The 18,527-nt window shown below is 42.3% G+C and overlaps 1 protein-coding gene across 1 annotated transcript in view; it reads left to right on the top strand.

Moving 5' to 3' along the window:
- LOC147725263 (uncharacterized) overlaps positions 1-18,527 on the top strand; it is a 122,413-nt gene that overhangs the window by 56,997 nt on the left and 46,889 nt on the right. The window contains exons 6-7 of the mRNA XM_086918227.1: positions 15,852-15,997; positions 17,065-17,196. Coding sequence (XP_086774353.1) covers positions 15,852-15,997; positions 17,065-17,196 — 278 coding nt within the window. The remainder of the gene's footprint in view (positions 1-15,851; positions 15,998-17,064; positions 17,197-18,527) is intronic.

The following is an 18,527-nucleotide window of genomic DNA, read 5'->3' as shown; positions in this document are numbered from 1 at the left end:
ATGTGTCATAAAAAAAAATGAAGAGTCAATTAATGCTATCAGGGAATCACCAAAGAGCATTGCAATGAAAAAGAATGCTGCTACGACAAATTAGCAGTCCATTAAATGAGCTGTGATCAATGTGGCAACACTTAAAAAGAATGGCTTCAAGACCTTTGTACAAACACACATTTAGGGAAGTGCACTTAAGATAAAAACAGCCCTTGTCCCTGTTCTATCACGCCTCAAGAGAGCGTAGTCGGCTGGGAATTCATGGGCTAAATCTGGACAGGAACTATCATCCGCCCAAGTCTCAGTGATGAAAATTAATTCAAGATTATGACTTTTGTATGAAATTAAAGAATTCCAATTCATTGTTGAATAATATTCTGAATTAATAAGCGAACAATGTAGACTATGATTAGGGGTTCTTTTCAGGTCCACTGGACTTTTCTTGGTGGCTTTCATCAATTGGGGTTTAGCGAAAAATCACAGTGGGTGCAAAACCACTCATGCTCCAGATTCAGAGGGGCTATTACAGTATTGCATTGAACTTTACCAGCCAGCCTCAGAGCCATGAGTACATCTTGGGAGTAACTACAGAAAGAACCTGAATCTGGTTGTTGCCAGGCAGCATGGCTGCACTGAGCGCAGTCCGAGCACAGATGGGCTTGTCTTCCTCACTCTTAAGGTGCACCCGCTATGTGCGTCTACTGCACGTCCCCATCATCATCTGCTTATCAAGCCGTGGGTGCAGTAGAAGGAGTGGTAAACTAGCCTGCTGCCTCCTTACTCGATATGGTGCAAGCGGGAAAACTGAAGGTGGACCGGGAAGACCAACTAATGCTGAGGTAATTTTGGGATAATCTAAACTCTCCCCACCCGTCTAACCAATGGGAACAAGGTTAAAATACAATAAAAAATGTTCATGAAAAACAAGTTATGATATTCTCTATCGTTTAGCGATAAAGTCAGATACATTTAGAACAACAGGCTCACAGATCCATGCAGGAGCTAGAGCTACCTGCATGAATTGGTCCTTGACTGACACATGATTCCAGTTACCCTGGATGTGGCAGAGACGGTTAGAATGAATTACAAGAAAGAGGACTTTGGCTATGACTGGCAATGAAGACAATGATGAACATGTAGCTCAGTGAATACGCATGCCATGATTGACCCTGTTCCGTTCATAAAATACTCACCTTTTGTACTTATACATGGCAGCACCTCTGTATACTACACTGTTAGGTATATAACTGCATTTTCATGAGTTCAAATAATAACTACTGTAAATAAAATGGCAGTGGCAGATTCTTTGATCAAAAAGTCAGTAGGTTTGTGCTAAAATTGAAGATTCATTTATAAGGGAGCTATAAAATAGGACTACTCAAGTATATTGCTTAATTAGATTTTTTTTAAATCCCCTCTGCAATTCTTTCTGAAATAGCTTTCACACTGGATTACTTACTATAAATTGCAGTTGGCAAACATTCTATTTGCAGCACACTGTCTAAAAGAGCTGCACTTAGTTGATTGATTGATTGAGTGTAATGCTTATATAGCGCATACTATCACTTCTGACTAGGAAGAATTGACGAGAATGGAATAGGTCAGAGCAGAAAGACAGGGAGATAGGAGGTTAAACCCTAGGAAAGAGCCAGGTTTTTAGACTCCTACAAAACTCTATCAGAGAATCAGTTTGTCTGAGGTTCAGGGGTAATTCGTTCCATAGGTGGGCACCAGCCACATTAAATGCCCTCCCTCCGACTTGGAATGTTTGAACCTGGAAACCGTCAGATGGGCTTGCCTCTGGCGTGCCTCTAGCGAGCCTGCTGCAAGTTTGCATTTCCCTGTTTAAATATGCAGACCTATGAACACTCCCCAGTCCCTAGAGCGCCTCCCAAAATGGAGCTGAAAAATGGCAGTATGCCTGATCCTCCCTCACCCAAAATGGCACTACCAATAGAAGATAGAATATTTTAACCCCGCTCGAACAGCGGGGGAAGAGAAGTAGTTTTTTATAGTGTGGGTAAGTGGCTTAAGATACATAGCAAATCAATCAAGTATACACAGCTAGAATTTATAAAATAATGGTCGAACAGCTTGCCGCTATTTTAAAAATGTGCAAGTCCCTGCAATTCTTTCTACGCTTCCAGTGTGACCGCTGTACAATTCTATTGTCTTCTAGGGCGGCGCACTCGCACTTCCCTGCTTAAATATGCAGGCCTATAAACACTGCCCAGCCCCGAGAGCGCCTCCCAAAATGGCGACTCGAAATGGCAGTATGCCTCATCCTCACTCATCCAAGATGGCGCTACTAATAGAAGATAGAGTGTTTTAACGCAGCTCGAACAGCGGGTGAAGAGAAGTCGTTTTTTATATTTTGGGTAAGTGGTTTTGCATACACAGCAAATCAATCAAGCATACACAGCTAGAATTTATACAATAATGAGCAAACAGCTTGCGGCAATTTTAAAAACGTGCAAGTCCCTTAGTGAAGTATTAATTACCGCTCTTCAGTGAACCCCACAAGTTAAAAATGTAAAAACAGTGGAGCAAGCAATACGCAGATAGTAGGATAGCTTCCCAAGCAGTCCTGTGCAGTGTTCTGCCATATTAAAGGAAAAGAAGATTGAAGTTTACTATTAGCTTATTTTCAAATCAAATATATTTGTAACATTTTTAAAACACTTATAAACTGATGTACAGAAATGCAAAACATTAAAAGATCTAAATTAGTAAGTAGTAGAGATATATTTATTGGAGGATTTTATAAAATCCTTATAAGCTCATCAAATAATACAGACATGAACAATATAATTATCACCCATTCGAAAAATGATATTGATAATGCTAATGTACATACATTGTTCCTCATAAAATCTAATTATCCACTTAAAAACAAAAAGTCCACATGAAATGGTCACTTTTCCAGACTCTAAACCCCAGTTAATGGCAACATTAATATTGTTTACACTAGAAAAATACCAAGTTCAGTGTCATGTGCAACAATTTCCTCAAACCCATTACTAATAACAATTCATTACAAGATTAAGTTAAATTATCTAATTTATTATATATTTGTAAAAATCTTACTATAATGTAAAACTGTTATAAAGAGTGAGTACAGTAGGCTAAGGAACACTTCCATGACGAACACCTCTGTTCACCCTAATGCGCTCAGTCAACCACGCCCCCCACCCCATCTGAATTGATTGTAATTATCCCTGTGGAGTCTAATAAATATCTTCAATAAATTACTCTGGACAACCATCTTATTTGGGGCTTCCAAAAACCTCTCACATAGGAGTAGATGAAATGCAGCAAGCAGGTCCACAAACGCATACACATGTTCCCTATTGATTGTCACATATTTTCCTAAAGTCACAAAAAATGGGTCTAAGGTACTCGTATTTTCAATAAAACCTGCCTGCAGGGGTGACAGTATATTCCCTTCTCTCATCGAGTCTAAAAGCCGCTCCAGCAAATGCCTGCAAAATAGTTACTGTGCAAAATTAATCAGGCTAATGGGCTTGAAATTTTCAGTGTTGCTTTTGTCCTCCTTTTTGAATATGGGTACTTAATCAGCACCTAACCAAGAATATAGTATATCTGCTCCATTTAAAATAGCATTAAAGTTATGCTTGATGATCACACCCCAAATTTCGGTTTTGAGAGATAAAGATCACCCAGAATTTTGTCTAAACCTGTCTAAACCTGTTGTTTTACCACTATCTAATGTGGAAACCACCCTCTGAGTTTCTTATATAGTAAAAGAAATTTCATCTGTTTCCATTGCTATTTTGGGTGAAAGGCTAACAAACATTTCATTGATCCCTGGTCTGGGATCCATCGGCCCTGCATAGACCATGAAAAAATGGGTAACCCTAGTCAGTGGCTGTATATGAAAATCTTCATCTACGGTTAGATTTTTGTATACTTTGGCTATCAAGTAGAAAAACAGTTTATTCACTTTGGCTTGTGCTGTAATAATTACGTCTACCCAGAATCATCCATGTCACTTCCTTTTTGTCTTAATTTAGACAGCTTTCTAGAATTTTTGTTTTTGTGCCTACCATACTCTATCGAGTGGGTTGCTCTTCCATTCTACCAGTACTCACGACCACCAATGAATGAGCTCCAAAATCGTAGATTTGTACTTGCGTGTCAGCACTCCTTTCAATCCTGGGCCATTTAACCCTCCTTCTGACGTTGCTAAGAATCATTGGATTTAGCAAACTAGCTTCAGGGAGAGACTTTGTGGAAATAAACACATCAGACAGTGCTAGTGTTAGGGCATTATGATCGCTATCTGGTCTCTCAGTAACCCACATATCCAATAGTTTACACCATGGGAGTAAATCAAGCGTAATACAATCAATCCTAGTTTTACAATTGGACCTTTGATACGTATGTCTTGGAAATTTGTCAGAAATAGCGTGTCCATTACCGGCTCGCAAACCATATTTATGAGTGAGAGAAGCAACGCTAAATGCTGCCCTCACATTCTTTACAGTCCTTTCTTGTCTCAGACATGGGATGCCCCATTCAGCATCCTCTTAGGTTAGGGTGCTGCTTCTACACTATATTTAGTAAAACCAACTCTATACATGTTTCAGCAGCACATGTCTCCTGGATGAGGCATATGTCATAACTGTTGACAAACTTCCCCCATGCCTTGCATGTAAGGCCTTGTAAATTCCAAGACAGCAGCCTCAAATTCTTAGCAGGCTCCAGTAGCCCCAGGGATTGCCTTCCCTCATCACTGATCACAATAGCGATAATAGGTTGCACTGACTCCATGGGTGCAAATCAATCAATCGATCAATCAAAGCATTTGTATAGCGCGCTACTCTCCCGGAAGGGTATCAAAACGCTGGGGGAGGGGGGTCCGCTACTGCTCGAACAGCCAGGACTTGAGCTGTTTCCTAAAGGAGAGGAGGTCCTGGGTCAGCCGTAGGTGTATGGGGAGGGAGTTCCAAGTCTTGGCTGCCAGGTAGGAGAAGGATCTTTCTCCGGCAGTGGCTATGCGGATGCGTGGTACGGCGGCAAGGGTGAGGCTGGTTGATCTCAGCTGGTGGGTGAGCATGTAGAACATCAGGCGGTCGTTGAGGTACTTGGGGCCCAGGTCATGCAGAGCCTTGTGTGCGTGGGTGAGGAGCCTGAACGTGATCCTCTTTCTTACTGGGAGACAGTGCAGGTCTCTCAGGTGAGCGGAGATGTGGCTGTGTCAGGGGATGTCCAGGACGAGTCGTGCGGAGGCGTTCTGGATGCGTTGGAGTCTTTTCTGAAGTTTGGCTGTGGTTCCAGCGTAGAGGGTGTTCCCGTAGTCCTGTCGGCTGGTGACTAGTGCTTGGGTGACGGTCTTCCTGGTCACGGTGGGGATTCATCGGAAGATCTTACGGAGCATGCGCAGGGTGTTGAAGCACGATGAGGAGAAGTCGTTGACCTGTCTGGTCATCGAGAGGGAGGAGTCCAGGATAAAGCCCAGATTGCGTGGTTGGTCCGTTGGCTTGGGAGTTGTGCCCAGGGCTGGGGGCCGCCAGGAGTCGTCCCAGGCGGAGGGTGATGATCCCAGGAAGAGGACTTCCGTCTTGTCTGAGTTCAGTTTCAGGCGGCTGTTCTTCATCCACTCTGTGACGTCTTTCATCCCTTCGTGTAGGTCGGTTCTGGCGGTGGCGGGGTCGTTGGTGAGGGAGAGGATCAGCTGGGTATCGTCCGCGTATGAGATGATGTTGAGGTTGTGTTGTTGTGCGATGGCTGTGAGGGGGCTCATGTAGATGTTGAAGAGGGTTGGGCTGAGTGATGATCCTTGTGGTACGCCGCAGATGACTTCGGTGGCCTTGGATCTGAACGAGGGAGGCGGACTCTCTGGGTTCTTCCGGCGAGGAATGAGATGATCCACTTCAGTGCCTTCTCTTGGATTCTGATGTTGTTGAGGCACTGTATTAGGGTGCGGTGGCAGACAGTGTTGAACGCTGCGGAGAGGTCCAGGAGGATGAGGGCTGCTGTTTCTCCATTATCGAGCAGGGATCTGATGTCATCGGTGGCTGCGATCAGGGTGGTCTCCGTGCTGTGGTTGGCTCGGAAACCGGACTGCGAGGGGTCGAGTGATCCGTTAGTCTTGAGGAAGGCGGCGAGCTGTCTTTTGACGGTCTTCTCGATGACTTTGGCAGGGAAGGGGAGGAGCGAGATGGGGCGGAGGTTTCTGAGGTCGGTGGGGTCCGCTGTTGGTTCCTTCAGGACGGCGCTGAGCTCGGCGTGCTTCCAGCTCTACGGGAAGGTGGCAGTGTGGAAGGAGGTGTTAATGATATCTCAGAGTTGGGGTGCGATGATGGAGTCGGCCTTGTTGAAGACGTAATGGGGGCAGGGGTCGGTTGGTGATCCGGAGTGGATGGTGTTTATCGTGCGGGTGGTGTCTTCGGTGCTGACCGGTGTCCAGTTGCAGAGGGTGGTGGTGGGGGGCGATGGTTCGGCGGTTGGGTGCGTGGTTGGTGCACCGAAGCTGTTGTGTATGTCGGCGATCTTGCGGTGGAAGAACGAGGCGAGTGAGTCGCAGAGGTCTTGCGAAGGAGTTATGTCGTTGTTTCCGGCGCTGGGGTTGGATAGCTCTTTGACGATGCTGAAGAGTTCCTTGCTGTCATGGGCGTTGTTGTCCAGTCGTTCTCTGAATGCTGTCTTCTTTGTGGTGCAGATCAGATGGTGGTGCTTGCGGGTGGCGTGTTTGAGGGCGGTCATGTTGTCTGTGGTTTGGTCTTGTCGCCAGGCTTTCTCGGGGGTGTGGCAGTTCTTGAGTTCGACGGTGAACCAGGGGGCTTTCTTGCTGCCGGGCCTGCTGGGATGGTTCTTTAGTGGTGCGAGGTCGTCGGCGCAGGCGATCAGCCATTGTGTGAAGTTGCTGGCTGCTTCGTTGGGGTCCGTTGTGCTGGCGGGAGGGTTTTGGCTGAGGGAGGTGGTGAGCTGCTCGGCGGTGATCTTGCTCCAGCTCCGGCGAGGAACCTATTCTGAGTGGTGGTGGGTCGAGGTTCTTCTGAAGCTGAAGTGGACGCAGCTGTGGTCAGTCCAATGGAGTCCGGGGCGTGGCTGAAGGAGATGTGTTTGCTGGAGCCTGGTCCCGGGGGTCTGTAAATGAGGGTGCCTCTGAGGGTCGTCTTGGGGTCGGTGTGTATTTGGAAGTGGAGGTGTTCGGCGGCGGTGAAGGTGTTGTTGGAGTTGGTCGAGATGCGGATGGTGTTCTTGTGTACAATGGTGATTCCTCCTCTAGTCTAGTGATGTTCGATTGCCCTACTACATCACTAATCACACTGGCCTGATAAGTTGTGCTAAATCAGCGTACAGTGTAGGTAGGTAGGATATGTTTTTATGGTTACCCCCACTTTTTGCCTAGTAGTCTGTTGATTCTGACTAGTCTGATTGAGATCCTTCCAATCAGGATCCTGATCTCTCTACTTTCTCCCCTAAATTGGCCATGGTAAGCACTTAAGTACCTCTCAGATTCTCTCCTGGTGTACCCCTATAGGTCCCTAGTATACGGTACTGAGATACCGTGGGCATACGTACCCCAGGGGTCCTCCATGGACTGGAGCATGTAATATGCCACCCATGGGAGACCACTAAAACTGTAACTACAGGCCTGCCATTGCAGCCTGTGTAAGCTAGTGCTAGCACCATTTACAAAATATTTAGGTTCCCCTATTTTTATAGTCATATCACTTCCAATCTATAAGTCACCCTAAAGCAAGCCTTTCAATCCTGAAGGCAGGGTGCATGGTTCTAAATGTGAGGCTTCTCACTGCATGTGCAGGATACCCCTACAACCAACTATTCTCCTGTGTTGTCAGTGCATCTGCCATTACGATACAAAGAGTGGCCATGCGTCATTACCTAATGACCATGTCTAAACTGGCTCTACCGAACCCTGCCATATTTGGTATCAAACAATCAAACATGTTGAGCTACTGTGGGAGGCTCTCAGTGCTCCCGTACCAATCTTCCAGAACCAGAAAGCAAGACATGGTTGCTGCTGACCAGAGACATGATTCTGCCCTTCAGTCCATCAATTGTGTGCCTTTTGATTTTTTGCCCTAAGTGCGTCAGGTATGCCCAGACATGGATCATGGATCTTGGGCTCACTGTGCCAATGGACTCAAGCTATCCTAGTTGAAGAAGGGTGAAACACCAAAAACAGTCCTAGGGTGCATGTTTCCGGTACAGGGAGGACCTGGCTCGGCAGTTTGGGTTGGACTGTTACCATGAGGCACAGGGTCAGACTGATTTGCATATGGCCAGGTCTAAACTGGGGTGGCATAGTGAACAAAAGAATGATGGATTTAACCCAGACAAAAAATAACAAGCCCTGGTGGGTGTGGTCCCCGCTGCTGCAGGGGAGCCATGTGCTCCCCGCAAATATTTAAGGACAGCCCCAGGGGTGGTGGTCCCCAGGCCTAGTGGGACCTCACTGGGCCCCTGCAATTATAATATTGCATGCCCCTGGGACTTTGCCCCCGTGGGCTAAATAATAACGAAGCGCATAAGCCGGTGCTTCGGTTTTATTTTTTCAGCTGAAATTCGTGCTGGAGTGCGTATTGTGCCGATTTAAAAAAAATGCTTTTTTGGTCTTGTGGGTCTTTGTGGGACCCTCTAAGCAGGTCTAGGGGGTGAGGGTGTTTCTACCCTGCCCCCTTTTCTTGTTTTTGAGTTTCTTTTTCAGTTTTTTTGTGACTCTGTTCTACCGAGTCAGAAGTTGGCTGCCAACACTTCCTGGTGTGGAGTGCTGACAGCCAATTAGAATGAAGCTCGTGGTCCGGAGTGTCCGGGGACCCACTGTGCCTCTAGATATCATAACTTTTATTTTTTTATTTTCTCAGCAACTACTGAACGGATATACACCCAAAAAAGTCTCTTCCTGAACCAAGGGCTACCTTTTTGACAAATGTGGTGTAATTTCATTCAGCAGTTCAAGTTGTAGCTGTGTCTAAAGTTTCCTATGGGTAATTGATATTCTGACCTCTTTTTACACCATTTAACAAAAAGGTCTCTTTCTGAATCAAGGGCTACCTTTTTGCCAAATTTGGTGTAATTCCGTTCAGCAGTTTGAGCTGTAGTCGTGCCTAAAGTTTCCAATGGAAAAAAAAAATGGAGTAAACATGTTTTGGAACCCCTATTTTTTCTCAGCCTCCGTTTGCCGAATAACACCAAAACTTTCAAAATAGGAACTGACCGAAGCGCTTTACACGTTTTAAAACATTTGCAAAGATTCAACATCCGGCACCAAAGTTATTGGGAAAACAAAAATCACTTTTTCTATGGAAACTAGGTCCTAACTATATATATATAATTCACTACACTTTGCCCGAACGAGCTCATCTGACTTTTCTGCCAATTATTGTGACACTGGTTTGCTCAGCATATACCTTTAAAGTGTTTGTCCAATGTAAGTAGGGATTTCCGTAGATTTCTCAAGCAATGTATTATTACACTTGTGTAGTAGAGTTTTGGTATAATTTGGACAAGGGAAGTAAAGGAAGTCTGCCAGTGAATAGTGGATTTCCTGCATGGACTTCTAGCTGCATTGGCAATTTGGGGTGCTGCATTTGGGTGATATTCCACCAAATAAAATACTTCAGCTGCTTCACTCATGGTGTCATTTGTGAGGATAAATGCTAAAATATTTGTGTAATAATTGCCTGACCTGAGTGATGGATGTCCCTCTATGTCTGCTGTAGTTATCACTGTGCCAGTCTGCTGGACAAAGGGAGTGCACTTTCATACAATTAGTATAATCTACCTCACACAGCATGTTAGGCAGAGTAGACATGCTGTCATTGGTAGTGTACTACCATTTGCAGGAGCATCTTAAGTGTCCACACTTTGAGATGAAAATTCCAATAACAAAAAAAATCTACTGACAGAGGAGGGCATTTGTGGATGTTCATTGAAGTGTCTTTCTCCATGGCGCTTACATCGCCTTAGGTGAAAAAACAGCTACAGATGCAGGACATCTCTATTGTTGATGGAGATTCCAACTCTGTCTTGGCAGAGAAGGAAAATGCACCACAATGGTGGATCATTGTCTGTTACGCAATCTCTAAATCATGCCAACAGATTTACAATAGAGTACGACTTCATGGATTTAAAAAAAATCTGCAGTTTTATTTACGAACCTGTGATTGTAAAATGTATTTTTTTAAGTAAAAGTTATCAAACCTGTTTTCCAGATACAAATGTGTCATTGAGCCAAAATGAAGAGTCATTTGATGCTATGAGGGAATCACCAAAGAGCAGTGCAATGAAAAAGGATGCAGCTACGAACGGTAAGGTGCTAAGAAGAATAGTTTGTGTTCTCATTTTTTGTTTTGTTGTAAAATAGTTAAGGCTATATTGAAGTATTACATTATTGACTGGAGTTGGATAGTGAAGGCCCCCTATATCTGGAGTATATACTAATCCACATAAGAAGCTATTGACAGAATGGCCTCCTCCACACCATCTATGTGGTACAGGGAAGATTGACTTTGAACACTTTGGAGTTGGCATCACCCCTATTGCCTGCTTTAAATGATTTATGAGTGTCAGTTAACAAATGTGATGATTTTATGGAGACAACTACTGGTGGCTAAAGTTGCCTGCTGTATTGAAACAGTATCATAAAGTATCACTAGAATTGACAGTGACAGTGTGTGGCATCGAAAAGAGCCAAACACGTGGCAAATAGCCGTAGCCAGCAAGTCCCTTTTGTGACAGTGTAGATTTTGGTTGGACTGTTTAAAGGAAGGGCAGCCAAAACATAGATAGCTTCAGGTGCAATTAATTAATTAAATAATTAATTTTAAGGTATGTCAATTAAAAAAAGAAATCTGCACAGTCAGTTTCATTAGAATTTGAAGGGATATATATATATATATTGGGATGTCATAATAAGGGGTGTTTAGCAGCGCAGTCTGGATGGTGCCAGCAAAGTTCAATGACATCCAAGGGATGGACAATGTGGAAACAAAAGAATAAGCTTGTTCTGATAGTTGTCTCTAACATGCATTATTGTACCTACTGTCACAAAGGCAGGCAGATAAAGATGAACCTGCTCAAAATTAAGGTCATTATTGGGGCTTGACTTTACTGTTGGCACATTTTGTATCAATTCATAAAACTAATGGCACACGTCCACTGATTCAGCAGTAGAGTCTGTGTTGTGAAGCCTGGCACATTCAGTGCCTCACTTGCCTACAAACAGTCCAAGACTTCTCAGACCAACTAACGTGTATCAGTTGCACTCTATTTACTTTGTTATGGATTTACAAATGCAAATATGCACTCTATCAAAGCCTATGGCACATGTAATAAAGCCAACAAGATGTTCATCACGCTTTAAAGGAATATCCAAGCTGTCAAACTCTAAATTAGGCCCTCACTTGGTCTGTACTGTGATCTTCAGTTAGCAAGCTGAATCCCAATAAATAGGTCAATGTTACAGATGTGATTTCCAGTGCTCAGAAAAGGCAGGAGTGTGATATGAAACATTACATAAAAGCGTATATATAATTAAAAATGACCTTTCTAAAACAATTAGTAACTGATGTGCTTCTGGCTCTTTTGGAATTGCTAAGAAAAAATATAAATAACAATATAAATATACATACACCCCTTCTCAATTTCAAACAATGCGAAAGAGACAGCTACCAGATTTAAACACTCTATGGAGAAGATCACTCACTGGATGCAGACAAACTGCCTCAAATTGAACGGAGACAAGAGTGAAGTGATGCTGTTAGGCTCAGACTCACAAACGTGGTCCCAAGATTGGTGGCCAGACAGCTTAGGTAACTGCCCATCACCAGTGCACAAGGTAAAAAACTTGGGTATTCTCCTGGACAATAAACTATCCTACGAAGCACAAGCTAATAAGTTGTCATCATCAATTTGGTACATCTTGAAAATGATCAGGAAACTTTTACCTTTCATTCCTCTGGCATCCTGCAAAACAGTGGTCACAATGCTGGCTTTGTCAAAATTGGATTACGGAAACGCGCTTTATGCGGGAATCCAGTCCCAGCATCTAGCAAAACTCCGGAGCCTTCAAAATGCAGCAGCACAGTTGGTGCTAGACATCCCCAGACATGAGCCAATAGCTCACAGATTGAGATCTCTGCATTGGCTCCCTATCAAAGATAGAATAAAATTCAAAATCCTTGTGCCTGGCCTGCAAAGACCTCCATGGGATAGGCTCGCAGTTCCTAAAAACACACCTGAAATGTTATCAGCCATCTAGAACATTGAGATCGAGCAATCTCAATCTGATCCAGGTCCCAAAATTCAGACAGGTCAGGTGAGGGGGGGGAGAAGCTTCCTGCTGTATGTAGCTAAGGCATGGAATCTGCTCCCAGCCAAAATTAAAAACAGTCAATCGCTGCTCTCCTTCCGGAAGGAGATAAAGACATGGCTCTTCACCTCTGGCTAATATACTAATTGTACAGCAGCTCAGTCCCGTACTTCGCTCAGCGCCACGATGCCCATGGGCATTCGATGTGCTTTATAATTCCTCAAATCAAATCAAATCATAAAAGGTATAAACTGGTATATCCCTCTAAGGTCCAGAGCTGCTGGATTCGGCCACATTGTTTTGATATTCACATAAGTACAGTAAATAACAAAACACCTCATATTTATACCTAATGGTTTTCTTGAAAACCTGGCAAGGTGATTCAGATTTTCTCTTTGGAATTGCCATTGCCCTGAAGAAAACTGTGTGCAGCATGACAGTCTCTCTGTGATAGGATCCCTCGATTTGAATTATACATGTCATAATATTAGAAAGCGTTCATTTAGACCTATTCACAATAACAAGTGTCGACAAACTGAGCCCTTGGAATTGACTCATACATCTACTTCAACAGTAACTCCGACTAGGACAGATGTCACAGTGATTCACATCCGCCTTTTATATCACAGATTCAGGAAGGTAGCGTTTCCTTCTAAAATTTGTTTTATCACATTACATTTCAACTGTAAGTGGGCTTTGAAGCTGCTGTGTGATAGGATATGTATAAGGTCCATGCTTTTGTATATGACATTTAGCTAACCTAGCAATGTATGCCAAAATGCTGTACTACAAAATTCCTAAAACAACTTTGTCAAATGACCTTACACAAATATTCGTAAGATAGCCAATTTGAGCTATATCTTTAAAAAGAGAAAGATAATTTGAATTTGGAAAAATCTTAAAGAAAATTAAATTTATTAAAACAGCCATGCAATGTCTGCTTTGGGATATGAACACTAATCCTAAAATGTAAAATGATCAGTACTTCTGAATATGACATATATTTAACCCACTGAACATTACCCATAACAACTGATCTGAATTTTCTGCCAATTATTGTTTCTCTGGTCTGCTCAGACTATAACTGTAAAGTATTTGCCCAATGCAAATAATATTTTTGAGCAGAATTCTAAAGGCAACTATGATTACATGTATGTAATAAACTTATGAACTCATTTGGAAGATGGCAGTAAATAGAATCCCCCAGGAAATGGTTGATTCCTGCATGGACCTCTAGCTGCATAGTTAATTTGAGGGGCCGCTTTTGGCTGATATTTCCCCAAATAAAATACTTCTGCTGCTCCATCCAAGTAGTTGTATATTAGTTGCCTGATGTGAGTGATGGATCAGCCAGTATGTCTGTTGGAGTCAATCCTGTGGCAGTCTGCTGTACAAAAGGCTGTATACTTTCAATTAACAATTAGTACAGTCTTCTTCACCCAACATGTTAGGCAGAGTAGACGTGCAATCATTGCAGTGTACTCCCAAATTGTGGGTACATCTCTAGTGTCCACACTTTTAGATGGAAATCCCACTTGTGAAGAATATCCGCTGGCAGAGAAGAGGATTTGTGCATTTCTAATTGAAGTGCATTTGTACTTTGGGGCAGATATACAAGTCCTTTATGACAATTTTCAGTGACGCAAGGTGGCATAAACAATGCACCATGTTTCAGCCCACTTACTAAGTGACGCACCTAAGGAGAGGCATCACGTTTTAAAGCCCTGCATCAAAATATACCTGAGTCAGTTATAACATATGCATGGTGGGCGTTCCCATGCAGGAAAGCCTGACACAAGGAAATCTATGCCACTTCTAGGACGTTGATGGATCAAAACCCTACACCTGCTTAGAGCAGGTGTAAAGGCTTGATGCAGTGAATTGAGTATAGGCCACCACAAGCATCTCTGGAGTTTTGATCATACTTGCAAGACAACTTCAACAATGAGAATTTTTTGGGCCAAAAGATTCGTCAAAATTTCTAAAGCCTTGAGCCATGGTGCTCGGTATTGTAAATACAAAGCGTTTCGCAGGCTGGCACAGAGATACTGATGTATTCATACAGATGCATCAGTGTCTTGTAAATAAGGCCCATGGTTCTTACATCAGCTTAGGTGAAAAAAAACTACTGGTGCAGGAACAAATATATATTTGATGGACATTTCAACTCTGTCTTAGCAGAGAAGGAAACTGCAGCACAATGGTTGATCAAATGCCCAAGTGTATATATAAATAGGACCTCGTGGATTTTTATAGAAAATCTGCAAATGTGGAGAAGTGTGGCTCACTGGTTAGAAGCGGCAGACTCCAAAGCAGAGGTCAGGCCCGGGACCAGGGTTCAAGTCCCGACGCGGCAGGGTTTTGGGCTCAGTGTCCGCGGACTCGATAATTCTCGCGTCGGTGCCTACTCTATTCATGGGTCCCACGCAGCAACTTTGGGCAATAGCTTGCTTAATCTCCACAACGGCCCCAAAAACACTGGGATGCCTGGCTTCACCTTGGGGGTGCCCAGGAGGGGCATCTCACAGGGAGAGCCAGGAAGGGTTCCACAGCGTTAAACAGTGCCGGGACGCCCCGTTGCTGGGGCAGCTGTGCGCTTTACAAGTATACTACATTTACGTTTACATTTACATTTACATTTTATTGATTAAACAGTGATTGCAAAATGTTGTTTGTTTTAAGTAAAAGTTATCAAAAGTATATTTCACACAGAAATGTGTAATTGAACCAAAATCAAGGGTCAATTACGGCTATGAAGGAATCACCAAAGAGCAGTGCAATGTAAAAGGCTGCTCCTACGAAGATAGCAAACCGTATACCATCTGGCGCTTCAGCCATCTCCAGCAATATAGTAAGGTGCTAAGAAGAAGGATGTCTGTATTTTCAATTCCCATTTTTCAGCTATACAGTTCAGGCTATTTTGAAATATGAAAGGATTTATTAGAGTTGGACAGTGAAGGAACCTCTTTGTTGAAGAGTAAATGCCAAATCCACAGAAGAAACTACTGACCCAATGTCCTCCACCATACTATCTGGTACAGGAAAGTTTGACTTTAAATACTTAGGAGTTGGTATCACCTCTATGGCCTTCTGCACAAAAGGAGTGGACTTACAATTAGGGATTAGTAAAATCAATTTCACCCAATATGTTAGGTAAAGTACACACACATTCATTGGCATAGCGCTCCCACTTTTTGGATGGAAATTCCACTAGTAATGAAATTCCACTGGCAGAGGAGGGCATTAGTGGATTTTCCATTGAAATATCTTTGTCCATGTTGCTTACATCTGCTTAGGTGAAAAAACAGCTACTGATGCAGGACAACTCCATCTTTGAATGGAGATTACAACACTGGCTTGGCAGAGAAGGAAAACAGACAACAAAGGTGGATCAATTGTCTAATACATAATCTCTGAATTATGCCCATAGATCTACACTAGGGTTACGTATAATAACAATACAACCTCATGCATTTTGATAGACAATCTGCCGTTTTATTTTCAAACCTGTGATTGCAACATATATTTTTTAAGTCAAATGTGTTTTCCACAGGCAAATGTACCATTGAAATGAAATCAAGAGTCAATTGTGGCTTTGACGGAATCACTAAAGAGGAGTGCAATGAAAGAGGCTGCTGCTACGAAGCTAGCAAACTGGAAACGGTCTGGTGCTTCAGCTCTCTCAAGGCGGACAGTAAGGTGCTAAGAAAAAGAAAGTCTGTTTCTCAATTTTTGTTTTGTTGTAAAACAATAAAGGCTATACTGAAATTTATAAGAATTGACTAGAATTGAACTTTGAAGTTCCCCTCTTTTTGGAGTACATGCCAAATCCGCATAAGAAACTCTTAACGCAATCTCTCTACCATACTAACTATGTGGTGTAGGAAAGTTTGACTTCGAATACTTCAGAGTTGGAATCGCCTCTATAGGCTTCTTTGAAAGTCTCGGGTCACAAATGTGATTGTTTCATGGTGACAAATAGTGGTGGCTAAAGTCAACAAGCATAGGTTTTTGCACTCCGCAGAGGAATGGTGAGTACCTGATTTCTGCCTTCCCTGGTGTGAAGTGGAGTTTTTCTCCGTTCTCGTGCTCAAGTTTTGTTTTGATGCTCGCTCATGAGCCTGCAATAATCTTGGGCTGCAAGTGAGGTCATGCGATACTTCAAGCTCATTTAAACTGCTTTCAGCTGCAATAGCGTCAAGCAGGACCAATCGCAAACAGCCTGTTTTGAGCAGCTTTTGTGCTCGAGAAGCAGCGGAGAGGTTTCTCGAGTGGATTTTCTTCTCCAACTGGCCGTTGTAGTTGTTCTTATTTTAACTTATGTTTTCCAAAAGAAAAGAAGTTCCCCAATTTATTTATTTTTTATTTTTATTTACATAAATATTATATAGCACTAGCTAGACCCGGGGGTATCAGAGCGCGTTACAGAATCAAGAGCCAGGCTATAATCCAGTCACTTCGTAAATTACGCACAACAAAGTAAGGATCATGTACAAACAAACAGTAAATACACATGGAAATATTTGACAAAAAACTTGTGGATTACAGTATGTACATGGACAGCAGCTAGGCCCTCAGGACGGTTAATGTTTAAAGGGCAAGTCGTCAATTTGAGTCAAGGTTGAGAAATACCCTCAAGGTAGACGGAGGCAGAAACAGAAATAAACAGCTTAGTGGATTTTGTTAAACAATCTGCAGTTTTACTTATAAAACTGTAATTGCAAAATGACTCTTTTAGTAAAAAGTTATCAAACGTATTTCCACAGACAAATGTGCCATTGAACCAAAATGAGGAGTCAATTGTGGCTACAGAGGACTCACCAAAGAGAGGTGCAATGGAAAAGACTGCTGCTATGAAACGTAAGCAATCTGGTGCTTTAGCCCTCTCCAGCCAAACGGTAAGGTGCTAAAAAGAAGGATGTCTGTTGTTGAACAGTTGAGGCCATTTTGAAATACTTCAGGTTCAGTTATGGTGGTATATTCACAAAAAATAATCTGCACAATTATTTTCAATTTAATTTAAAGACATATTCAATTCAGTATTTGTCATAATAATAATTATTTTTGGGTGAAGTATGGATGGAGCTTGAAATATCCCTGACATGCACAGGGTAGAAAAGGTGGAGAATAAAGAACAAACTTTTTATGATAGTTGTGTATAAAATGACTTGCCTTGCCTACTGTCACAAAGGTAGCTAGAAAAAGATGAACTTCCTTAAAATTAAAGTACTTTCTTGCCGTTGATTTCTCCATTTGTATATTCGATATCAGCTGATAAAACTAATGGCAAACGTCGTCTGATTCAGAATCAGAGGCTCTGTTGTAAGGCTTGACCCATTAATGCCTCACATTCTTATTCAACAACATTAATGTAAGTATGCTTATGAGAGGTATAAAACTGGTGGGTCCCCCTATGTACCAGAGCTGCTGGATTCTGCCATATTTCTGTGATACTCACATTAAATACAATAACCAACAAAACATCTAATTTCAATTCTTAATAGTATTCTTGAAAATCTGGAAAGGTGATCCAGATCATCTCTATTGCATAATCATTGTCGTGAAGAAAATTGTGTGCAGCACAATATTCTGCCTGTAATAAGGTCCCTGGAGTACTAATGTACATGTCATAATATTAGCAAACTTTCATTTAGATCCATTCAAATAACAACCTTCATTTGACCATGAAGATCTGTGACTTGAACTATAAATACATTAGGTTTAAAAAAGATATATCATGTTTGTTTCATTTGATAAGTGAACTTGTCTGTATAGTTGGCTCCGGGAATATGTTACTCTTATAGATAACTTTAATACTTTGTAATGCACCTCTGGTTCATAAAACGCTTTATTAAAACATTCAATTGACACAGTACAGCAGCATGGTAAGTATTAGTCAACTAGTTGAAATGTACTGTACATCTTTATTGTGATTGCTCAACACACAAAAGTCTGAGTCCTTTACAAAATGGAGGTGTTAAAAAATATTTTAAGGTGGTGCGTAACTTACATCATTAGTCAATATCAGACAGGCATTTTTAAGTTATTCATACTTTATTGGGGAGTAGAAAATACATGTTTTATTTGCAAAGTCTCCAAATTATATCAAATTGAAGAAGCAGTGAGTATCACTGCAGATTGAAGGAGCTAGAAAACACTTGTAAAGCACTTGGAAGCATGACTCCCATCAAGGTTATGAGAACTCACAGCCTTGAAATTTAAGTCATTG

This window comes from Lissotriton vulgaris, chromosome 4_1, assembly GCF_964263255.1.
Source record: "Lissotriton vulgaris chromosome 4_1, aLisVul1.2, whole genome shotgun sequence".
Classification (NCBI taxonomy): domain Eukaryota; kingdom Metazoa; phylum Chordata; class Amphibia; order Caudata; family Salamandridae; genus Lissotriton; species Lissotriton vulgaris.
The sequence above is the reverse complement of the archived record's forward strand: the minus strand, read 5'-3'. Positions and strand labels throughout refer to the sequence as shown.